This window comes from Rhinolophus sinicus, chromosome 7, assembly GCF_057876585.1.
Source record: "Rhinolophus sinicus isolate RSI-liver-muscle chromosome 7, RSI-T2T, whole genome shotgun sequence".
In the NCBI taxonomy this organism is placed as follows: Eukaryota; Metazoa; Chordata; class Mammalia; order Chiroptera; family Rhinolophidae; genus Rhinolophus; species Rhinolophus sinicus.
The window spans coordinates 50638515-50664195 of NC_142507.1; the positions used below are offsets into that span (position 1 = coordinate 50638515).

The 25681-nt window shown below is 42.3% G+C and overlaps 1 protein-coding gene across 2 annotated transcripts; it reads right to left on the reverse strand.

Annotated features, from left to right (window-relative positions):
- Window positions 1–1221: 1221 nt before the first annotated feature.
- Window positions 1222–21301, reverse strand: LOC148757802 (flavin-containing monooxygenase 5-like). Of its 2 annotated transcripts, none has more exons than XM_088799546.1 (9): window positions 21152–21301; window positions 20511–20687; window positions 16228–16416; window positions 14674–14836; window positions 13780–13922; window positions 11645–11844; window positions 8895–9247; window positions 5833–5905; window positions 1222–3628 (listed from the first exon to the last, which is right to left on the reverse strand). In XM_088799546.1, the coding sequence occupies exons 2-9, from the start codon at window positions 20643–20645 to the stop codon at window positions 3283–3285; spliced, it is 1602 nt and encodes a 533-aa protein (XP_088655672.1). In that variant the 5' UTR covers window positions 20646–20687; window positions 21152–21301; the 3' UTR covers window positions 1222–3282. The 2 variants fall into 2 exon arrangements, with proteins under 2 accessions (XP_088655672.1, XP_088655673.1); XM_088799547.1 differs by lacking the exon at window positions 21152–21301 and adding an exon at window positions 20942–21088.
- Between the last annotated feature and the right edge of the window lie 4380 nt (window positions 21302–25681).

A 25681-nucleotide genomic window follows, 5' to 3' on the forward strand; every position in this document is an offset into this window, starting at 1 on the left:
TAAAATACCTAGGAATTAGCTTAACCAAGGATTTGAAAGACTTAAACATGCATAAACCTACAAGACATTTTTAAAAGAAATTGAAGAAGACGCAAAGAAATGGAAAGGCATTCCATGCTCATGGATTGGAAGAATCAACATAGTTAAAATGGCCATATTACCCAAAGCAATATACAGATTTAATGCAATCCTCCTCAAAATCCCAATGGCATTTTTTAAAGAAATAGAACAAAAAATCATCAGGTTTGTTTGGAACCACAAAAAGACCCCGAATAGCCAAAGCAATCTTAAGAAAAAAGAACAATGCTGGAGGTATCACACTCCCTGACTTTAGCTTGTACTACAGGGCAACAGTAATCAAAACAGCATGATATTGGCAGAAAAACACATACATAGACCAATGGAATAGATTTCGGAACCCAGAAATAAAACCACTTAAACATGGACAGATAATTTTTGAAAAAGAAGCAAAAACATACAATGGAGAAAAGACAGCCTCTTCAATAAATAGTGCTGGCAGAATTGGAAAGCCACGTGCAAAAGAATGAAACTGGACTGCTGTCTGTCACCATGTACCAAAATTAATTCAAAATGGATCAAAGACTTAAGCATAAGACCTGAAACAATAAACTGCATAGAAGAAAACATAGGTACTAAACTTACGGACCTTGGGTTCAAAGAGCGTTTCATGAATTTGACTCCAAAGGTAAGGGAAGTAAAAGCTAAAATAAATGAATGGGACTATATCAAACTTAAAAGCTTCTGCGCAACAAAAGAAACCATCGACAAAATAAAGAGGCAACCAACTGAATGGGAGAAGATTTTTGCAAACAGTGCCTCCGATAAGGGGCTAATATCCAAAATATCCAAGGAACTCATGCAACTCAACAACAAAAAAACAAACAACCCAATTGAAAAATGGGCAGAGGACCTGAAGAGACGTTTCTCCAAAGAGGACATACAAATGGCAAATAGACATGAAAAAATGCTCAACATCACTAATCATCAGAGAAACGCAAATCAAAACCACAATGAGATACCACCTCACCCCAGTGAGAATGGCTATCATCAAAAAGAGAACTCCATTTGCGTATTCTGTTACACACCTTGTATAGAGTCAGCTTTAATACACATTTGCAGACTGAATACTGTTTATTACATTTCTCACAAGATAATGCCATTTAGGCTTAAAGGCAGCCAGTGATGGCGAACTCCAAGTCATTAAAGCCACCCTTTCGGAATGAGCCACTCTATTTATTCAAAAGTTCTTTTTTTTTCTCCTTTCTTCCGCATCCCTCCTGAACTCAGGTTCAAGCTGTTGTTTCTCAGTCTAGTTGTGTAGCACACCGCTCCTTGGCCCGTGCTTGTATTATGAGCTTTGCGCTCCCCCATGCTTAATCAGTCAGTCACCAGTCTTGGTCAGCAGCTCACGGCAACTCACCGTAGCCCAAGACAGTAGTCAGCTGTCAGCAGCCCATGCCAACCTGCAGTTGCTCCCCACAGCCCAGCTCAAGGGACAGCTATTCATAATCTTAACTATAGAGAGTGCACCTCACTGGCCCATGTGGGAATCAGACCAACAATCTTGGAATTAGGAGCTCCAACCACCTGAGTATTAGTGCTCCAACCAGCTGAGCCACCCAGCCAGCCCCGAAAAGTTCATTTTTATATTAAGCTGAAAACCCACCCACTTAGGTGCAGCAAATCCACTGCTCTCCTTTTGATCTGTGATCAGCCTCATATGAACTCTGTTGTTTTCTGGCTCTTAACCAAAGACACTTTGCAGAAAGAAAGGTACATTTTTACTGCAACCTTTTGTTTACCCATCCAGAATCCTGTCTGGTTACTTCTTTTTGCTTACCTCCCTGCCCTCCCCAATTCCTGTCATTCTTTCCATAGGACTCTGAACCAAGGCCCTTGAGGGAATAGCACATTAAACCTTACCTACTGTACTATTCAGCTTTCTAACTCCAGGTTGGTCTCTCTGGGCCAAATAACATATTTCCTTACAGTAGTCAAATCACCAGAGGAGAAGCACACCCACTATATATCAGCCAATGGAAAACTTGTTAGGAAGAGAAACTGTCTTTGTAAAGCTAAATATATATGATTCTTGGATTATCTGCTTTGGGGGTGTGAAACAAAAACGTTCATGGCCAAAAGCTTTTCTGATAGAGTTTATTGAGCCAGCTGCCAGTCAGAAAAGGACGGGGTCCTGGGGCGCACCGACTGCACCAGCAGCGGCAGGGCTATGCACTCCTGGCATCGACAGGCTCCTTCGTATCTCAGGTTCGAGAAGGAAGATGAAAGTTGTTTTGAAAGAATTTGCACTGGCTATGGGTAAAGGGTGTGGGAAAAAGTGAAGAGGGGCTAGTTCTGGGACAGGTGCAAAGTCTGTAAGGAAGAAGCGTTTGTTCTTGAGGACGGGTTGTGGGCAACAGTCCGGGAAGGTCATGCGTAGCAAGGTAATGGAGGCACTGGTGGTCACTTGTGCTGGTGGCGGGCTGCTGGCTCTTCTCTTTAGATAATTGTGCAACAGCTACCTGGAAGTTAACTCCGAGTTGTAAACATTCATTCAGGAATGTGAGCAAGTCTTTCGATGATTTTGCCACGCAGCTGTTAACTGAATAACCTCTCTTGTCTCTTTCTTCTACCCTCCGGCCTGCTATAATTTAATTTAGAACTTCTCAGAGTGGTCTTTTTCTAATATAATGGGATGGTCGATGACACTGTTGTATTCTGATAGCACTTGTAAGTCAGTCCACAGTAAACTCTGCATGTTGCATGTTTCAGACATAGGACACAAGTAATTTGATTCTGTAGGAAGGATTAATTGCTTCTCCTTACTACCTACCAAGTTTCTGGGTTTTTCCCTTAAACACAGGAGTAATTAGGCAAAGAAGCAAGATCTCTTAACCAATGATGTATAACGGTTTCCTTTGCTGTGCAGAAGCTTTTTAGTTTGATATAGTCCCACTTGTTTATTTTTGCTTTTCTTGGCCTTTGCTTTTGGTGTCAAATCCAAAAAATCATCACCAAGACCATGTCAAGGAATTTATCCCCAATGTTTTCTTCTAGGAGTTTTATGCTTTCAGGTCTTAGATTCAAGTCTTTAATCCATTTTGAATGAAAAGCTGGGATTTCATTGTAGGGAAAAGAGGATTAATGCTTTGGAAAGAGAAATAAAAGTAGATTTCTGGGCAATGTGAAGCTGAGAGTTCTCCTGAAGGCATCTCTCGATCCAGCTCTCCAAAGAAAACCGGGGCAACGACACTGGAACTGCTAAAAATAGGTTATAATTATGGCAAAGGAAACAACAGCGAGCATGACCCAGACCATCATTAATGTTGACGTCATGGAACCACTGCTTTCAACTTGTCTGGTCATCATAGGCTTCCTGATACGCTCGTCCATGGTGAGGATGGCTTTTCGGGCTCCATCCCACTTTCCCGGGCCCTGCAGACGATACTGGATTGGAGTGTAGGGTCCCAATAATAACTGCAATGCCAGCTTGGGGTCAGTGAAGCCCAGAGACAGCAGGTTGGGCCTGACACCCACCATGTGAGCAAGCTCATCCGTGTAATCTATAAAGTCTGCCTGAATGGTGTGGCGTTGGCTCTCCACATACCTGAAACACACAAGACAGAAGCCGGGGTTGTCAACAGTCAGTGAATAAATCAAGAAATCAAGCAGTGCTTTCTGAGAACCTGTTATTGGATCAATATTGGGCTAGGAGCCCTGTAAAATAGATAAGAAAGGTAAAACTTTGTCTTTGTCCTTAAGGACTTTATAATCTACTGAGGAGATATGATAGACACACATGAAACAGAAGAATATACGACTTTTGGCAAATCGTGGTTTCAGACTGCTAAATAGCAATGTAGAAGAGGGTAGTTAAAACTAAGTCCTTGAAGGATATGGCAGATACAGATAAGCTGAGAACAAAGAAGAAAGTGTTACAAGTCAGGGGAACATCAGAGTGAAGGAATAAAGTAGGAATGAGTGTAGAACGTGCGTATAGAATATCTGTAGGCACCACCTACAGTAGCGGAGGCGTGTGTGGAAAACAAGGACACATACAGGTACGCAATGATGGCAGATTCTGATCCAGGGGACACGGATGTCATCAGAAAGAGAGAACCCACCACGAAAATTCTCAAGTTTGGGACCCTCAATTGTTTTATGAGGGCAGTGGTGGTGGGGTCCACAGTGCAGGACTTCCCAATGTTAATTCAGAATCTGGAAGGGAGGGGGGAGAATGACTTACCCCCCTCCCAATGGAGCCAAATGGAATGACTGATTACACTAAGTATAGATCTAAAGAGCTAACAGGGCTTTTTAGAGGGAAAGTGTGGTAATAGCAATACCTGTGCGGAAGGAGTGGGATTTGGAAAGCTAACTGATAGCTTCCTCTTTTTCCTTTCTATTCTGAAAATGAAAGAAAGAACAGTGGACAGAAGGTAGTAAGAGAAAAGCCAGGTGAAGCTAATTGAGATTAGAAGGGCTCCTAGGATTAGGAGAATCCAAAACAAGGAGAGGAAAACTGAGTGACTGTAAATTTGAGGTAGAACAGGTGAAATGGAACTGAAAGATGGTCAGATAGGAATGTACTGAAATGTACTAAACTAAAGTTTAGAAGAAAGAAGATAGGACAGAATTTGAGGGCTCTCCCTTGTGGATATGATGCCGGCCCAAAGGTTGGTAGGCGTGCAGTTACCCTGCAATACTGGGTGAAACGCTGTCCTCGTCATGAAGGTTTCACAAAGGGAGTCAATAAACTCACACGTACCAAACATTATGTGTAGGTAGTTAACCCTCCATAAAGGTTAAGTTATACCCTTAGGGACAGCTCAGTGTGAAGGTGGCTAGACAAACGTCTAAAGAGAGGGAAAGTTGAAATAGGGTATTTCAGTGCCAGTAAAGCAAAGAAAGAAAGCACTCCGGAAGAGAGTGGTTGCAGAAGCAACGACGGAAGTCACAGTGCAGGGAGCTTAGGAGGGACAAAAGGCTGAGAATTTAGAGCCTATCACATAGAATATCGATGCAGAAGTTCGGCAGTGGAATAAGGAAAAACTAGGAGAGCACGTGGCAAGGGTATCAGGGTGGAATAAAAACGCTCTCCTCCTCCGAGGCAGGGGACAGTAACGCCAGTACAATCAATTGAAGAAAACCACCTCTCTGGACCTGCAATGATCCTGCCTCTGACTTTCCCCCTAAGGTTTAGGCATCTGCCACTAGCTCCCACTTTGTCTAATAAAAGTCACCCAGTGAATAAGCTCAGTTCTGAAGTTCAGATGCTAAATGACTGTGTCACACAAGCACTAAGCAATTGGTGACGTACCACCTTCCCGTATCACAGGCTGTCACACCATGAGCCACTGTGACCCGAGCATGCTGTCCCCTGGCGACGGCCTGCCCGGTGGCCTCTGCAGACTTGTAAATCTACTTGCGGTTTGGAATTCGACCATGTCTGCGCTCAGTAGTTCATTGCCGCTCTTCCGTCTTGTGGCAGCTCTACTAGCACTTGAAGCAGTCCTTGCAAAAACAATATACCTGATTTTCTCCCCATGTGCGTTTTCCTACTTGACTCTTCTTTCAGGCCCTAAACATAGGATTTTCAACACTTTTCCTCAGCTTGTCTCTTCTCACCCATAACAAACCTCTCGGTGCTATTTCTGCATTCTCTTGTCACAAACGATTATTTGTTTTTCCTTCAGAATGTAACCTAAATCCTGAAAACTAACATGAGAAAGATACAGTAAACTATTGCTTTTATTAAGAACTGAGTGAGTAGAGAAACTAAGCACCTACTTTCCTGGGAGAGTTTCTTACCTTTTGTCAATTTTCTCTTGAGCCTTAGTTATATCTCTTATCATTTCACTCTGTGAGGGTAATGTCTTCAGCCCTAAGGAGAAAAGCCGAACATTTAAGTGTGAAGTTACCTCCATAGGAACTAGAATCCTATTAACAAGTACTGCGTTCTGGAGAATTCAAAGAATTCCTTAAAGTCAGTAAGTGTGAGCTGCAGGCTGTTGTTGAACAAGGAAGAGGTGAAGGTCAGAGGTTTCCCAAGGGTTTAACCAGGTGGGAAAGGTGAGCCTGACTTATAATTCCTTGGAAGTGGTTCCCAGTAGGTGTGTCGGTTTGCTCTCAGGCGTTAGGCAGGGTGTACTTAGGTAATCCTGACATTCTTGACTCCTGACATGTCCCACCACCTTTTGTGTAAAGATAATCTTCCAAGAGAAATGAGACGTGGCTGCCAATCTGCTGTTCAAGTCCAGTCCAGCCTTTTCACATACCTGGAAGTTGGCTAACGTAGTTCAGAAGGTCAGATCCTCAGACAAGTGTCTGCTACAGAGTTTCTATCTTCATTTACCTCTAAAGCTAAACTGGCATTCGTTTGAATAGATATTTATTAGAATCCTCCCATGTGCTAGGCACGGGGCTGGGCTTGGACTACAAAGGCTAATAAACGCAATTCTTTATATAAGAGCTTTCGATACAGTACTAAGGGAGGGAGCAAATACCATTTTTTCTTGTAGAAATAAGGACTAATGGGGGGGAGCATATGAAGCAGAGAGAGCAGCAGAAGTACAGTACCAGATACCCGCTGTGTTTGTTGCTCAGTGGGGCTGTCATGAGGGCATCTAGAAGAACGTAGGACGTATGGTCAAGACTCGCGAATGATGGGCCTGCCAGGGCAGGCTGCGTCCAGTTCGCCAGGAACCTGAATGCCATGCTAAGACATAATGCTTTCTTATCATCCAGGGAGCTGATACAATTTCATATGCTTTTCAAGGAAGGAAAGTTGGTGAATGAAAGTACAACACTCACAAGAGCTTTCGAGAGGGCTACAAAAGAGGGAAAGAAGAAAACTCGATTTCAGTCAAGGCAAGGAAGTGGGTTCGGTGTCTAGAAAAGGGTGCAATATCTCCTTGACAAGAACACAGTAATTCCAGAGAGCAGAGGGGGAAGTTTAATGGGGAAAGGACAGGCTGGGCAAGGGGACAGGCTGAGGTGGGCAGCCATGAAAGAACAGGAGAAACTGATCCCGAGAGTTTCAGATGGGTACAGTGAAGGCAGAATTCAGGGATGAGAATGGCAGGAATTTGGTAGGTAGACAGGAGGGCTGTGGGAGAACTGAAAACTCAGGGCTCCTGTCAGAAGTTTGATAAAGTTCTAGGGATTCCTCCCTTCCAGGTCTTAGAAGAAAGCTGGAGGAATTAGCACCAGGCGTCTGTGAGCATAGGAAGCTGGGCTTTTGGTGCATTTCCCCCAAGACCCCCTCATCCCATAGCTGTAATAGAGAATCTTCGCATTTTTCCTCTTCAGCTTAACACTTCACTTGGTCCTGGAAGAGTCGTAGTTATTTAACGTGAGCTGAGACGCTCTGGCTGATTTAATGTGACTTTTACTTCTTACTCAATTGACTGAATTAAAAGATCCATTTAACATGACTGGAATTAAGCCAACTTCATGGGTTCCTTGCATTTGATTCCTGGTCCAGTGCTCTCAAGTAGTATATGATCTACTGTCTAGAACTGAAAAGAATTAAAAAATGATAGGATTTTGGGGTAATTTGGAAATGTTTTTGATTTATCAATGCTAACTCCATTGCTTGTTTTTTACTCTGCTACCATTGAAGATCTTCTCTAGGGAGGAGGAAGCTGTAATTCCAACCAGAAATTGGAATAGTTTTAATTAAACATTACTAATGGTCGCAAATTCTCTTATAACAACCATAGAATCAAATAATTTCTTTGTTAGAAGGAACCTTAAAGCTCATCTGATTTCTCCGTCCTCAGCTTTGAATCTGCTCCATGTTGGTTCAGTCAAATGGCCATTCAGCCATTTTCATTGTCTTCCTATTCTGTTTGGATTCCTCACAATTTCATAGACAGCCCATTCCATCTTAAAATGGCACCGGCTGATAAGAAAAAAAAAATTGTTCGTTTCTTTTTAATGATATTGTGCAATCCTCAACATTTCACTCCTTGGTCCTGGTTCCACCCTTTGAAGAGACACTGAGCAAATAGAATCCTTTGGTACCAGACACCTCTTCAGATATTTGAACCCTCGTATCGCCCCTGAATCTTATCTTCTCCATGCTAATCCTCTCCAGCTTCTTCAGTTATGTTTAAAATGGCACATTTTCAAATCCCTTAACCGTCCTTGCTCTCCTTTCACTGCACTCCACTTTCACTTTTAAAACATGTCTTTGAGTGTGCTCTGACCTGTTTAGAGAACAGTTTTACATTGTAGGACATTATAATTTTTTAATGACGCTAGGTACAATTCAGCCCTTTGCAAACCATATAATTCTGCTGACTCACATTGAGCCCTCTGTTCCAAACCCCAGAGTTTTTTCTTGTGTTCTAGCCAAAACTGAAAGAGGAGACATAAAGTGGGGAAAGTGAGAATTGGACAGGTTGAATCTTCTACATTGTGGACCAGTCTTTAACCAGGTCTTAATTTTTGGGCTGAAACCAAATCACACCATTTTTATATTTCATTTTACCAGTAATGAAAGAAAATAAACTTCTTTTATCTCATAAATATATCGCAGGTGTCTAAAATCTAGGTGAGGGGATTCTGATCTAGAGTGTACATTGGCATGACCTGGGAAACATTTTCTCAAAGATCTTATATCTGCCCCACCCCAGACTTAAGAAATAAACACCATGAGGCAAAGCATGTCTATTTTGGGAAAATTCCCAGGAGACTATATGTCCATGGTTATAAACTAGCAGTTTATATTCACTCAATAATTAATTTTTGAGCACTAATTTTGTGTCAGGCACTGTTACAACCATACATACTGTCTCAGCTATTTAAAGGCAAGAACTTAAACATACTTCCAAGTTATTAAGTATTCAACTTGCATGATCACTTACCTTTGAATACTTGAGTGACCCAGCGTCCTTGGATCTCTGAAATGGGCATGATGGCACCCAAGGGCTGGACTAAGCCTATGATTGCAAGAGTTGGCTTTTCCAGATTAGGAGGGAAGACCGTTTTATACAGGGATACCTTATTTTTGACTACTTTGACAGAATCTTCAAGAAATGGAAAGGCAAAGGTATAGCCTGTTGCAAAGATTACAGCATCAATGTTATCCTCTCTGGAGCCATCTTCGAATATGGCGGCGTTCTCTGTGAATTCCTTCACATTTCCTTTCACCTTCACCATACCAGAAATTATACGATTTGGCAGCTCATCATTGACTGTTGGATGCTGACTCAGGGCTCTGTGAATGGTGATAAAGACCAAAAGAAGGAGAAATGAGAGAGAACATTAGGGAGGCAGGGAGAGGGAGCAAGGAAGGAGAGAGAAATCAGTAACACACAGGTAAAATTCTACTTTGATGGAAGTGGTTATACAATATGCCAATCGTGTCTCTCTTGGCTATCCCTGAAATTTGGGAAAGGTCTAATGTATATTGGCACAGATCAGGATCTCAGAGCAGAAGTTCGGCCATACATGACATTGAGATGGAAGATGGAGAACTGACGCAAGAGTGGTCTGTTTGGAGAGTGCACGTGTGGTTTCTCAAGGAATAAGAACGTGCCCAAGTCATAAAACTGTGAGTCTTGCATCTAGCCACCAAGCCTTTTTCCTTTCTCCTCTTTACATCCCAGAATAGTGTTATGTAGTCTCTATCTCACTTTTACAGTTGTCTTTAGGGCCTCGTGCTCCATCCCCCTTCAATCTATCTTCTTCATCATTTTTGGAGTGGTTATTCCAAAATGTGTTTATTATTATGTCACTCACTTGCTTAAAATCTTCCAATGGCTCGGAACTGTCTTTGTTCCAGACTTTTCATTAAGCAGAGCATACACAGGTTTTCACGTACCTGCCCAGTGAGCCTGGGGATGAACTTAGTTACCTTCTGTCTTTGCCATATAGTCCAACCAAACCAGACGACCACAGGTCCCACAGCGTATTTTTTGCTACCCCAAGATCTTGTACTTATAATTAGAACGCTACTTCCTTAACCTATTTGTTTGACTATCTCTTGTTATTCCATAAAGCCTCAATTTATTTTGTAATGACCAAAATTGTAGCTACTACAGTTCCTCAATTGGGTGAAATAAATGGTTCAAAACTTGTTGGGCCATCAACCTCAAAGTATCACCCCACTGACTAATTTCAAAGGAATAAAATATCTTTACCAAGGAGAAGCCTGGTGGATACCACCTTTTCTAAGTGATCAAATCTAACCTCATTCATGTGGGATAATTGCTAGCACGTGGCTCCTGATGTGAGCTACCGAGAAGACACACCTATGAGTATTTGTGCTAGAAATTTTCATCTGAACATAATAAAGGAAGAATAACTATGCAAGTACAAATGGAGAGAATTTCCGTAAAACAATCAGCTTGGATTTTTTATAAGTGAAGAATTATTTCAGATTAAGAGAAAGACACATGACAACTAAATACTGTGGTGAAATACCTGAGAGGATCCTGGATTAAAAAAATAAAAAAGGTATAAAGATACATTACAGGGGCAATTTGGGGAATTTGGATATGTGATATATTAGATAATGATATTTTATCAAATATGCTAAATATCCCTAGTGTGGTAATTGTGTTACATTTATATAGGAGAGTACCCTTTTTCTTAGGCAATATATGCTGAATAATTTAGGGTAAAATGACTTAATGATTGCAACTTCGTCTTAAACGGTTCAGAGAAAAAAAATGTATATGTATATATGCATGGATGCATGTAGTATGTATGCTATCTTGTACGGAGCAATTTTTAGAGAGAGGGGGGAAAGAAGAAGCAGATAAGGCAAACTGTTAATAGGTGGCTCTAAATGAAGCATATATGGGTGCTCATTGTACGTACTATTTTGTATTAAGTAAATCTGAACATTTTTTAAAATTGGAGGGAAACCAGCACTTAAAATTAGCTCTAGAAATGCTTTCACAGTCTCCTTCCTTGGCTGTGTGAGGACTCCCACCCTTCATACCGCAGAACATGCCATGCATTTCTCTGTCTTATTCCATTGTCTCTCTTCTATTAGAGTATTTAAGGTAAAATCCATTTCTCGGGTCTGCCATTGATTTCTTATGTGCTCTCGGGCAAATGAGTTTCCCTAAGTGTCAATTTTTAGATCTGTAAAATGAGCTGAAACACCAAGCTATAGGGAGGGCTGTAGTGAGCATTACATGAGATGATGCCTGTAACCATTTAACACCATTAACTTCGTGCTTGTCTTGCACGAAGTCCTCAGATAGGTGAGGTGTTACTATTTGTATGAATACTCCTAGTAGGTCTTTAATCTCTATATTCTCATGCCCAGTATAATGCTTGGCTCATAGGAGGTGCTCAGTGTTGATGGATGAATGATTGATGCACTGCCCTCTGCTACGTTTTTATTGTCGTCACTGAGTGTCATGGAAAAGAACTGGTACCTGGGGAAATGCTCAAATGGTTGATGCCAAGGTGAGTTCTAGACCGAAGATTACAGACCAGTAGATCTTGGGCTTCTGTGGGGACAAGGTAGAAATCTGATCTCACATTCTGTGGCTTTTCTTAATGTATGTGTAGAGGTAGCTCCACTATTAGCCTATGTGAACAGTCCTTCTTTTTGTGTCCTGGCCATTACTGCCCCACTGCCGTCCTGGAAACATACCTGTGTTTAGGCTTCAGGCCGTACATTTCGTGGTTAAACCTTTGGTTCATCTGTCTTTCCAAATATGTGTTTAATAATGATTGAGAAAGAATCTTTGTCAGATAATTTTTAAGTCGAGAAAAGAACAACAAATCAAAAGGATATCCGTGGTCTCCCACACGATTCATGATCCAAGCCCCTCTCCTGGTGCTGAGGAAAACCTGGGACATTAGAAAAAATGGTTTGCTTTTACCATTCTCTGGCTCGTCATCCTGTAAAAGTACCTCATTAGTCTGGCTTTTGAGATCTTGCAATGTTTTTTTGTTTCCTGCTATTTTCCTTCTCAAACAGTAAGTTTACAATTAAATTGGTGTGTTCACTAACCAAAAATATGTCTTAGTTTGAACCACCACTGCCTTTCTCTTTAATATCATTATACCTCCTTGAAAACGCCTATCCCCTTAATTCTCCAAAGCCTATTCAGTTTTAAGATCCAGATCAAGTTTGGCTCTTCCATGAAGACACCACTCACTGTTCTGGCTGACAGTTTTTCTCTCCTTCTTCTGAAATTCTCTGATATTTACCCCTGTCCAACTCATTGAAAATCGTGAAACAACAGAGCTAAAAGCAACTGAATATCATTTAATTCAAAACCCTCAAAGTCCTTTTTGCATTTGACATTGTTTGAATTACTTCCCCCAAAAAATTGTGATTGATTAATTTTATTGATGATAAACTCTTTATTTCCTATAACTGTAATATGTAAGTGTGCTTAATTATGGTAGCACCTAAGGTCACCATCGGTGAGAATATAAGCCTGAAGTTAAACACTCTTGTTTTGTGTCCCTCCAGATATGCTCGCTCTGGTGTGGAAGGAGGGCACACACAGCTTTCAGTCTCCCCGACACATCATCATCACACGTCCATTTATTGAGAATCGTGACCTGTACATCACTACGCCAGGTTCTTTATCTGCATCTTATTTAATCACCACAACAACCTCTTGTGGTCGGTATTGTGATCCCCATTTTATGAGCGAGAGGCATGAAGACGATGCATAAGTGGCCTCAGGTCATACATGTAAAAGTGGCAGAGCGGAATTTCCAACCCAGGTCTGACTGGCTCCATAGCCTGTATTTAAGAAATGTCTCATTGATTATTTAATGGAAAAACTGAAGATTGCTGGTAGAATAACAGGAAACTGGACAGTCTTTTGATGTCCTCTGCTGCCTGAAGTGCATGTTCAGAGCTGATCAAAGTTTGACCTTGAATTACCTGGCAGAGCCTACTTTCTCTACATTATAAAACTCTCTAGAGATAGATGTGAGCTGTAAGGTATATATACATATACACATTGCCTTATGGCCATTTGTCTCAGCTGTAAGAAAACGGTAATCTGCCCACAGAGGGATAATCATGACCTTCACACATATTCTCATGGATGGTGACCTTAACGCTCTCATAATTATGCACTTTTAGGTGTCACAGTTGAAAGAGCGTGCATGGTCTTAGGAATGAAATGGTTTTGTGTGCAATCACTATCACTTTTGTTTTATACGTATATGAGGAATGTCAATGCTCGGAGCCTCAATACAGGTTTCCTACCGTGTTTCCCCAAAATTAAGAACTATCCTGACCATCACCTCTAATGCGTTTTTTGGAGCAAAAATTAATACAAGACCCGGTCTTACTTTAATGTAATATAATACTGATCTTATATGATATAATAATAATATAATATAATACCAGGTTGTGAAGAAGAAAATTCCCCACCATCCTGAGTGCCAACCTCAGTGACCCTGGGTGTTTCTGTGAGAGCCTGGCACACCTGCTGGCCAGCAGAATACCACACTTCTGAACGCTGCATTCCAAGAAGCTCTCCCAGCAATTACTGGTCTCCTTCAACGCCGAGGCCCACTCTGAAGGGAAGGCCAATGGACTATGAACACCCTCTGTGGTCATGACCTCATTCCTTAGGGTGAGGCCAACTGGGTGATGGGAATCTAACTGGCAACTTTGGCTGCCAGTGAGGCAACGCAAGCAAGCCCTGCATTTGTCATCCGCACTGACCAGCTACGTGCAGGTCTCCATAGTCCCCCTTGGGTCCACCTTCAACTTCCACAGTGAAACAAAGTAAATAATTTGCTGATTCAAACCTGCTTGGCTGTGTGGCTAATCTCCACGGCCAGATCCCCTCCAGAGTTCCCAATGCCAATCACAATGACTCTCTTTCCAGTGAAACTCACTGGATTCTTATAGTCTCGACTATGGAAGTACTGTCCTTTGAACTTCTCAATTCCTGCAAGAGAAGGGAAAACAATCAGACGCCTGACCTGATGGTGTTTGACAAATCATTTTCCTTGGCAGTGTGTAGACTTTAAGCCTACACTCTCCGCACGTTCTCACTTTACTCAGCTGCACTCTTGCCTCTGGACATTTTTGCCTGTTTTCTTTTCCCATGGCCTCCGAGCAGAATGTTGTGGTTTGCTTCCCGTAAGAGTCTCCTTCATTCAGGACCTGTTTGTTTCTGGACTTGTAGACCCAGAAATCCAAACTACTCTGGAAAGCTTCCATTCTCTTTTGTCTGTTCATCCTCCTTAAATACCTACTCACATTCAATTGGAGCATATGTTTCTATAAAGTCTGGAGTGTATGCAGAATGCTTCTTTTTTTTCCAAATGAGTCTGTAATAAATTCTTTCCTCAAGCTTTAATTTCTTCCTATACACTCAGTATTTCTGTTTGTTTCCTCGATTTCTGAAATACGTCCTCATCCAACCTAATACAGATCAACTCCATGTTCTTTCTTGTCATTCTTAGAAAAACTACAGTCATTGTGAAAGTAGATATAGAGCCGTCTCAACTTTCCTCTACTCTCCCAAACCCCCATTGTCTCCAGGTCCCAAAGGGCAGTAACACAGTTACCCCACCGTGTTGCTGGAGGATATGCAGAATCAGGATAAGTAATCACTCAGATGGAAACCCCCCCATTTCTCGGGGATCAGGTCACAGGCACGGTTCAAGGGTCTCCCTGCCCGGTAGGCTACTCACCAGGGAAGCTTTCCAAGGGCAAGTGAGCATTGGTGTGGTGGCCAGTGCAAACCATGACCCCATCGAAGACAGTCACCTCCTTTTTCCCTTCAGATTCCGTGACCACCTCCCATTGGCCTGAAGTGGGGAAATCAGGCTGCTTCTTCACACTGCACACAGTGGTCTGCAAAGAAAAGCGATGGCCGCAGGGGCTGTACCGTGGCCTGTACAGTGGGCATCGTCCCCGACACCACTCTCCTTACAGAGCGTCACACAAAGGGCTGGTATATCATGGTAGGGCTCACGCAGGGATATTTGATTTTCATGTTCCACAGATAACTTTTTGGGGGTTTATGGTCAGAGTGAGAAAACTTCCATGAGGCAGGCTACATAAAACACAGTTGTCAGGCTAACTTTGCACTCTCCTCTGCTTCTAGAAACATGCAAACTACCACTTCTCCTGGACAAGGCCCTAAGGCAATGTGACACTTCATTAAAATTTGTGTTTCTGTGCTTCTGAGACACTAAGACACTCCATGCGCTTAATGCCTTTTCCTCCCCTGACCCCCAGACATCGTGAGACCCTCTGATGTCTTCTTACTCCCAAGTCCTGTTCTCGCTGTGTAGCCTTAAACGTGTAGCTGAGCTGTAGGGCTCCCTTTCCTAGTGGAGCAGAAAAACATCTCAGTGGGTCATTTACGCAAAATAATATTTACGTAATATTTACGTAAAAGGTAGAAACTTCTAGTTATAAAATAACTAATGCCTGGGTGTAGTGTACAATATGGTGACTATAGTTAACACTGCTGTGTGGCATATTTGAAAGCTGATACGAGAGTCAATCTTAAGAGTTCTTATCACCAGGAAATAAAAGGTAGAAGATTTGGGCTTGTTGCCAGCTGTCAGAAATATATGTTCTTATATGGCTGCGGCTGAAAATGATAGAAAAATCGTGGAAGACTTTACAGCAGGAAGAAACCACTGAAGTGATGGAGTACAGTCATAGTTTTACAAAAAGAAAATGAGGACACATCAAAGCTGAGGAACTTACTTGTCTAAGTCACAAGATGTTAACAGGAGAACAAAGACTAGAATGCAAGTTTTTCTTCCCCAATTCAGTGTTCTTCCCCTTTCACCAGTTAACTTCTTTGCTTGCTCTATAACTACTCCATTGGGAGGTTATGATCACATAAAATCACGTATTGGAGAATACTTTGGAAAGTATAAAAGGGCCAAGAAATAGCGGACAAGTTGTGGAAAAAGAAGTCCCCATGCCTGTCAGTCCCCTTGTCTAACTGGGACAACAGTTCCCCTCATTTGTTTTATTGCACTTAAATAGTATCACATGAAGGCACTGGAAACATTCTGGCAGGTGATTTACTGGATCTGGGGCCAAAATATAAAAATGGGGACCTTTCCATGAATATTCTTCTGGCACAGAGGAGACAAAGTGTGGAGTCTTTGTCTGGATGGGACACAAACATGTGCATATCAAAGCCATCTTTACATGTAACCACATTATTCATGTAATTAACGGACAACTTGAAGCCCAAAGACACCTACAAAATCCCCTACCTTGAATCGAATATACTTTACAAGGTCAAATTCTTTGGCGTACATCCGGAAATACTCCAGCACTTGGGAGTTGTGCATGAAGTTCGGAAAATGAGCGGGGATCGGATAGTCGCTGAAGCACATAATCTCCTTTGAAGTGTTGATGATCACTGATTTGTAGATACTGGCCCTTCCTTCTTCAGGATTTTCCTGCAGTAAATCAGAAGCATTCATAGCAACTTGAGAATTAACTTCCTGGTTTACAAGCAGCCAATAAACATTTCAGAAAGTTTTCTGAAAGTAATGCCATTTAAAAAAAGTTATCCACACACACACCCTGCATATCTCCCAGTATTTGTGCCCTCCTGTATGTAGTCTCTCCACCTTGAATCTGAGTTGTCTTTATGACTTGCTTTTGACCAACAGCATGCAGTTGGAAGGATACTGAATGGCTTCAGAGATGTGTCGTAAATAATCTGGCAGCCTCTGCCTGGGGCTCTTAGAAAGCTGGCTCTGGTGGAAGTCAGCAGCCCCAGAAGAAGTCCAGATACCCTGAGGCCACCAAACTGCGAGGAAGCCCAAGGGAGCCCCCTGAAGAGACTGTCTGGGATGGAGAGATGTGCAGACAGCCCCAGAAATTCTAGTTGTCCCAGCTGCAGTTCTAAGCACGTGAGCAAACAGACCATAGCAGATGTCCAGTTTCAGCTGTCACCGGATTGCAGCAACATGAGATTCCAAGTGAGAACTGCCCATCTAAGTAATAGTCTTAAATATTTTATATATTTCAAAGCCTAGGTAAGTTGCAAGGGTTTATATATACTTGTGAGATTGCTCTCTAGGAATCAATGCACTAACTTAGATTCTGTCTTGTAGGTGTTCCCATTTTACCTCGGTTTTACTAAACAAAGACTGTTACTCAGTGTTAGCAAAAATGGGGTGAAATGGGAACTCAGATTCAAGCTGGAGAGAGTATAACTTAGTACAATGTGCTTTGCACACTTTCTAACATCAGTCTGACCGAACATTACTGATGAAACCAAGAATTGATGGAAATTAATATCATGAGAACTTATATATACTGTAGTACCCCCTTATTTGCTCTCCAAGGTTTCCGTTACCCACAGTCAACTTCGGTCTGAAAATATTAAATGGAAAATTCCAGAAATAAACAATTTGTAAATTTTAAATTGCGAGCTATTCTGAGTAGCTGATGAAATCTGGTGCCCTCCCTCTCTGACCCGCCCATGATGTGAACCATCTTTTTGTCTAGTGTCTCCACGCTGTGTGCGCCACCTGCCCCTTAGTCACTTAGTAGCCATCTCAGTTATCAGATGGACTGTCATGGTATCACGGTCCTTGTGTTCAACTGACCCTCACTTTACTTCCTAATGGCCCCAAAGCGCAGGCGTAGTGATACTGACAATATGGGTGTGCCAAAGAGAAGCTGTGACGAGCTTCTATTCAGTGAAAAGTGAGTCCTGTACGAAAAGATTGTGAGAGAGAAACCACATTCGTATAACTTTTCTTACAGTCTATTATAATTGCTCTACTTTATTATTAGTTATTGTTCTTAATCACTTACTATGCCTAATTCATAAATTAAACTTTATCATAGGTATGCATGTATAGAACATAAATAGTACATATAGGGTTCGGTAGTATCCATGGTTTCAGGCATCCACTGGGGGTCCTGGGACATCTCCCCCCTTGATAAGAGGGCATAATTATTACTGGAAAGTACTCAGCAATAACAAAAAGGAGACAAGTGGTGAATCCTACTCCTGTTTGGCAGGTGGAATAGAGAAAGAGGAATAGAGATAAGAAAATGCAAGTGATGATATTTGAGAAGAAAAAGATACGTACTGAACCCCTGGGACCTGTCCCCAGAAAGAGAAAATGGAAGCCCTGAATCCCTTGTGTCTTACTGGACACCTGGTAGCAATAGTGGAATTCCAAGGGGCTTTGGACGGTCCTATGTCTGAAATCCCCAATAAATTACAGACAAGTTAGGGGGTAGGATTGCGGAGAGCGAGTCTCCAAATAACAAGCGAGGCTGTGGTAGAGAAGCCGATCTCAGATACAGGAAGTCTTTAGGAAACCAGCTTCGGCATGGAAAATGTGTTTAATCTGCTACTGATGGGTGTTTCTAGGACTCAGGCTGCAGAAATGTGTGACTGTGGACTACGTGAGAATGAAGGTCTCTAGTTCCCACTCAAGGCATTTTGCATCTCAAGGATTCATTTACGAAAAATAAATATTTTTGGTACCTAATATGTGCCAGGTATCACACTTGGCTCTACAAATATAGAGGTGTGTGTGTGTGTGTGTGTGTGTGTGTGTGTGTGTGTGTGTACGTAAAATATATAACATATATATATTAAAATATATGTAAAATATGTATATACATATACATATATATATATTAGACACAGATGTGATCTGTCTTAACATAAGTCAGAGAGTTACAATAGTACCTCGGTTTTCAAACATCTCTGTTGACGAACTTTTCGGTTTACGAACGCCGCAAACCCGGAAGTTTTCGAACACGCCTCAGAAGTTGAACATGTCATGCGGCTTCCACTGAGTGCAAGATCCTGACGCCTAGCTCTCAGCTTTTTTCGAATGTTTCAGAACTCGAACGGTCTTCCGGAAAATATTATGTTCAAAAACTGAGGTACCACTGTATTATGAAATTCAGCTTATTTATTTTCAAGGAAGCAGTTTACAGGGTGTTGAAATGCTTCCAAGAGGAAAACCAGAAAAAACTCTTAAGTCTTTAACAGAGAACAATTGTAAGCCGCTTTGGAGATAAAAGCACAATCTGATAATCAGGTAGGACGGTGGACCCTTGACTGATTTTGTGCTGAGTCAGCAGTTGCCAAACCTGGCTGAGATGCTTACCAGGGACACTAGGTTGGGGGGCCCCACCCCGGGCCTACTGAGCGATAACTGACATGTAGCCCTTATTGTGCACCTGGCAGTGTCTTAATGATTGACACAATTATTCCTTCACTTAGTCCCCACAGAAACTATATGCGGGTACTGTTATTATCTCCTAATGGAAGATGAAGAAACAGGTGCAGAGAGGGTGACTGATTTTCCCCATTATCACACTGCGAGGAGGGTGCAGACACAGGATCTCACCCCAGATTATGCTCTTAACCTCTGCACTCTGTGGTGGCTGGAGCTCCAAAGCATAATTTTCTATTGATTATGAAGCACTAACAGCCTTTTCAGCCCGTGCCCGAGACTGATTATGACAGAGCCATTGGCGGTGTGGTCCGCTAAGGGGTGTCCACCCTAGATCTGAGTAAGGACTCGTATCACACAGAGTTAGTCCCCAAAGACAGAGCCAGGATGCCAAAGGACTGTACTGCTGTGTAAATAAGGGATGTTGTGAAAACACTTCTAAGTAGCTGGTCAACGCTGTGTTAGTTTTTATGAAATAGGAAACATATCTGGACACCTCAATGCCATTTCCTGGTTTGGAAAGTGAGCTTGTTTAAAAGCAAACACAATGCATGTCACTTTGGAGATCAGGAAAGGAGGCTGATATTCTATGGCACTAATAAGCGTAACTTTCATTTAAGTGGATGATTTCTGACTGTTAGTAAGAAGTTATAGGGCTGCATGTGCACATTAAAGCAACTAGACTTTAAAACTGAATATACGCAAGAAGAAAACCGCGTCACAGGTGCCCTCTGCCTACTTCTGAAGACGGACTCTAAACTGCTGTTTTGATTTCTCAAGTGAAGTAAAAGTTCAAATCAACAAAGGCAGCTGTGTTACATATTGTACCAAAGGACTATGATTATTAGAGAATGATCTAAAGTGAACCAGAATTCAAAAAAAGGAAAGAAGGTCAGAGAAGATTGAACAGGGGGAGTCCTGGAAGGAGTTGTATCAGGTAGTCTAGATCACTTACCTACTAACGCAGACCAGGAGCATCCCTTGAAATTTTAAAATCACTTTACATTTTCTAATGATTTTTTATTTTGTTGCCCTCCCCCCCATCGTTACCACATTCTGGATAGCAGCAAAAATCTTTAAATGTAAACAATCTCTGTGCCATTTTCCTAAACATCAGTAGAGCAAAAACAAATGACACCTGTGTCCCATCTTGTTGCCAGCCCAGGGTAAGAGGAACCTGCAGAGAGGTGACAGCTGCTGAGAAGAGGTCAGCAGGCTGACTTCTAACAGACTTAGTCACTGTCAAGGCCATCATATTTCCTGACATGAGATAAAACAACTCATGCACCTGCTTGCAGCGAGGGTCCCAAGTGTTAAAGAACCAGGAGATTTACCTGGAACCTCCAGAGCCCTCCGAAGTCATCAGTCCTTTCAAAGCAGACAGGCTCCAAGCCTTCTTCCAGGCAGCACTTGATGGATACCAGCCCGCTCACGCCCCCCCCAATGATGGCAATTCTTTTCTTGGTCATTGTCTCCAGGGATCTTCACAGGGCTGGGTCAAGTAGCTTGTCCTAAAGAAAGGATGACAAACGACAGTTAACACCTTTCAAGGAAGACCTTGGACATAGAATCCGAATAAATCCTGCAACAACAGGTGCCTTTGGGGAAGCCAGATTCCGCTGTCTCCTTAGCCTCAGGGAATTGCTAAGCATGGGATAGGGGAGCCCGGGCCTGCAAGACCCAGAGGCGCGCCCAGAGCTGAGAGCTCTGTGGTCAAACCGGATCTCACTGCCTTTCCTGCCTGCAGCACCCGCGGACCCCTCACCTGCGATCCACAGGCTGCTCTGCACTGTTGGCCGTTTTCGATGAAATATAAAGCAGCAAAGTGCAAACAGCAACAGCTAATGGGGAGGGGCTGTTCCCGCACCTCCTCTTTCAGCCAACATCCCGCCCACTCAGCGGCACCCATTCCCTCCCTCAGCGGGAATAAACATGGGTAGAACCTTCTTTGGGCTGAAAAAGTTAATCTTACAACCTCTGGTTTTCAGCTGCAGTTTTCCGCACTCTCAACTGCTCACTCTGGGGTGGGAGCTGCAGTGTATCCCCATTGCTCCCCTCCCCTTTGTTACCACTTTCAACTTCCTGGTGTTTGCCTTAAAGTGACAAACTCCTGCTGAAATGAAACTGTCAACAACCTCAAACCAAGCCTTGCGCCAAAAGTTTAAGTGGGAATTCCTACCGTTCAGGAGATCTGTTAAAACAGGTCCCGGCCCCTCGGCCACCCCCACCCTAACCCCCACCTCATAGATTGGATATTTGGTTGTTTGCTTCTGATAGAATTTACTTTAAAACACCCGTGTACTGAGTGGGCGCTGGTGTTTCCTACTTAGAGGGACTTAGAGTTAGTTTAACGCAGAAAACCAAAACGCAGACAATTTCAATAACATAAACATACTTTTTTAAAGCGCACTCTCTCATGCAGGTTCATGTGTAATTAAAAACATAAAATATCCACTTTTGAAATGTAACTTAATTTTTTCAACTATAAAGTCACGCAGTAAAGGCCAATAGGATGGATGTAGGATTTCACTCAGTGGGTCAGAATCAGGGCCCATCCAACCCAGGAATCCGTTTTGACAGATGTCAGGGGATTTAGAGAGATAGGTTGTGGCTGATGCCATCTGTCTTTGTTCCCTGAATCAACTTTGCTTCAGATGGTTGCATGCCAACCATAGCAGCGCTGGTGTTTCACTTGCTGGTTTCGCCTGAAAAGTATCGCTTGTGAATTAATAGTTATTACTCAAGGGCTTACATAATATGGTTCAAAAGCGTTCACGGGAATGGATACAAAATCGAGACAGCAGCTCTATGAGGCAAATAATTATCATCACCCCTTTTTCCAAGTAAGTAGAAAGGCAGGGATGCAAACCAGGCAGTGACTTCAAGCCTGGGCTTCCAATCACTGTCCCTACTGCTCCTTTATGAGGATGTTTTTACTTATTTAGCCACAAGTCCTGCCCCTCTTTCCCGTCTCTGTATTGCACCCCCTTTTGCCTAACTCCTGCCTTGACAACTCTTTACTTGAACTGCTTTTCGCAGAGCTGTAACTTGCCACATTTCAGCTACTTTGAAATATGTTTAAAAATAAATCTTTGGTTTGGGGAATCACTTGGCTCCGTCAGAAAGATTCCTGCTCAATATATAGTATGAATTATATGAAAATATAGTAAACACACACACACACACACACACACACACACACACACACACACAGTGGAGGACACTTGATATCAACACAGCCTAATAGGAGAATGAGGGGGAAGAGCCTCAAAGATGGAGTTTTACCCATTTTCTTAGTAATTAAAAAACATGATTTTGCTTTCTGATGTGGTTCTGTCTTTCGGATGTGGTTCTTATTTATCAAAATGTCATGACTGTTTCAGTAGTCACATCAAGATGACCTAATGTAAAAGTTCTTATTTAAGGAAAAAAAAGGCTGGTGTTTACTTTTGTTCTGAATTGTCTTTTCCCTTTTCTCCAGAAATCCTTTATTTAACTGTTGTCTTCACACAGATTACCAGCAAATAGAATGCTTTTTGTCCCCAAACATCTTTCCTTCTGTCTAACGCTACTTTCTCCCTGAAAGAAAAAAAGCGTGTTTTTTTTTTTTCTTTTTTTCTGTTACTTAAATGTATCTTCCTTGAGATTTCAGGAAAATTAGCTTCTCGTTCTATTGCTCTCCAAGATTTATGGTAGTGGAAGGGCCAAGGAGCATCTCGCTCAATCACTCTGTTTCTTTTTAGACTGTGGTTTATTGGGTGTTTGAGAAGGAACGTGACTTCCGTTCAGTTAACGAGATGCTTCACCTCAGGAGCCACATCTGAATCCAAGGAAGAGGATTGCTAGTCCCCAGAGGTCCCAGCACTGGAGCTGGTGTAGTAACTGGACGGGGAGGGGGTGAGTATATCAGGAGAAGGATGAACACAGAATTTTCGTGACTAGAGGAGAGGCAGACGCTGCCAGCTGTTCATCACAATCTGTCTCCTCCTCTTCCAGACATCAGGGCTGTAGCTGGGGACGGGGCTGCCGAAATAGGAGCTGCATTCCCCGTGGCCCTTGCAGCTCTGTGCCCAGGTGACTAAGTTCTCACTAAGGAATAAGAAATGGGGACATAGGCAAGTTTACAAGGCCACGGTTTACCCTGGACGTCTACTCTTTCGCCTTTCCTGGAGCTAGAACCCTTTGGGAATCGCATATGGAAGAGGGTAGGTCCACCATCAGGTTGGGTCCCTAAATGACTCCATCTTCTAATCTGGACCTACTGATCTTGAACTGTTACATGAGAGATAAGTAAACTGCCATTTTGTTTATGGTATTGAGTTTTTAATTTTGCTTTTTGTAGCAGTTTTGATGGAAAAGGTCTTTGGACCTGTAACTTTTTAAAGACTGATATATTTCATAGAAGCTTTCAGTTATAAATGTGAAATTATAATAGTATCTTTTAAAATAAAATTGTGAAGAGAGTTTTTACACAGCCATTTTACATATTGGAAGTTTAACTTATAAATGAGTTACTTATAAATTAGATAATTTGAATGTACTAGACATTTGTACTTATAGGAAAACTAGTGAATACTTTTATAAACTGAATGTTAATCTTTCCCTACTGAATCAGTTTTACAATTTCAGAGTTTACAAGAATTACTTTTAAAACTTAATATTTTAAGTTTTAAATGTAATTTTATTTTAATGCTCAACTGGTTTAATTGTGTTTTCTAATTAATTACTCCTGAAATTAGGAAATATATTTTTTAATTACTTGTACAAGGTTTTAAACTTGGACTCAAATTGTCTCTCTGTTTGGGCTAACTGCTAATTTGCAAGTGAGTCAGTTTCTTCATTGCACTGTAACAATACATGCCAATTAATCTACAGACTCAACTAGGTTACACATCCTCCTACCAGTTCCTCAGGTAGAGTCCTCCTGGCATCCCATCAGGTACAATCGAGACTTGGACTGTGGTAGGGACGGTGGAGGTCATGAGAAGTGGATCATTCGGGATCTGGTTCGAGAGTAGAATGACTGTCAGGCTGGGAGTGGAGCGGAGGTGTCACACTCAGGCTTTCCCAGCCAATACCAGCCTCCAGGTGTAAGTGTTTTTCTTATTTCTACCGCCATAGATTAGTTTTATGTGTTCCTTTTTTATTATGAGGTATAGCTGACATGTAACATAGTAGTTTGAGGTATACACCTGTCGTGCGGGGCGGCCTGCGGGGTCTCTGGTCCCGCTCCCCACATAAGAACGCAGGATACGGTGAAGCCAACAAGGAACACCCACGGAGCCATAGGTAGGGGAGCCATACCACCACGGTCTCACTGGAGGCTGGGCCCACCAGACGCCGACCTGCCGTCCGCTTTTCCACCAACCGACCGACCCACGACTCTTCTCCCCTCTCTCCTCTGTTCCTCTCTCTCGGCTCTCCTCTTCCACTTTCCTCGGCTCTCCTCTTCCGCTCTCTTCGGCTCTCCTCTTCCGCTCTCTTTGGCTCTGCTCTGCTCGGCTCCTCGGCAATCCTGGGCAGTCCTCCGTAGTGGCAGCAGTTATACCAGCGGCCAATTGGCTAACCGGCCACAGCCGACAGCCAATCAGCCACAGCCGATGGCCATTCACACCCGAGCCAGTACCCCTTCACGTGAGGCCGAGAGCCTGTAAACTACTTTCTGGGGCTCTGTCCCCACACACCATAATCTCTATCTTGGAATCATTATGCAACTTAATGTTTTTAAGATTTATCCAAGTATTTCCATGTATCAGTAGTTTGCAGTTTTATTGTTTATCCATTCTTATATTAATGAACATTTGGGTTATATCCACTTTTTGGTATTACGAAGACTTTTTATTCTTTACAAGTCAACTGTAATTGAAAAATAATAATCGAAAGAACAGAAAGTAAAATTGCATGTGACTAACTTGATGGCAAGGCATGGTAGTCAAAAGGCATTCAGTTAAAAGGGAAAAAAACTCGGCACTGTGGGCATATGTTGGTGCACAGCTGCTAGGTTACTATCTCTGTATTTTGTCCAAAAGATGTACTTGATAATATTCCAGTGTTCTGCCCGTACTTTTCGCACAAAGGGGAGCAGCTATTTTGTGAAGTGATTGGGCAAAAGTCCTTTAGAACAGACTTACTTTGTTGATATATTTATGGGCCCAGCACGCTTCCACTGCACGAACTCTGCCGTCTAACTTTGTTGATATATTTAAATGTGCACGCACTTTAGTGAATTTCCCCTGGCTTTCTGCATTTTCAATTTATCATGTGTTATTTGACAATGTATAATTACATCCAAAGTCAAAACATAGTTTTTCCTGTCTTGGGAGAAAGAAAACCTAAGGCTTTTTCATCCCAATACAATGATTTGTCCACTCCAGGACACTGACCTGACCTTAACCTGAGCCCAGAGGTCTAACTTCACGTACTCATGAACTTAGGAAGAGGTTTGTACAGATTTTCACCCATGGGCACAGCTTTCACTCACGCCGCACATCTAATCTACCAGATG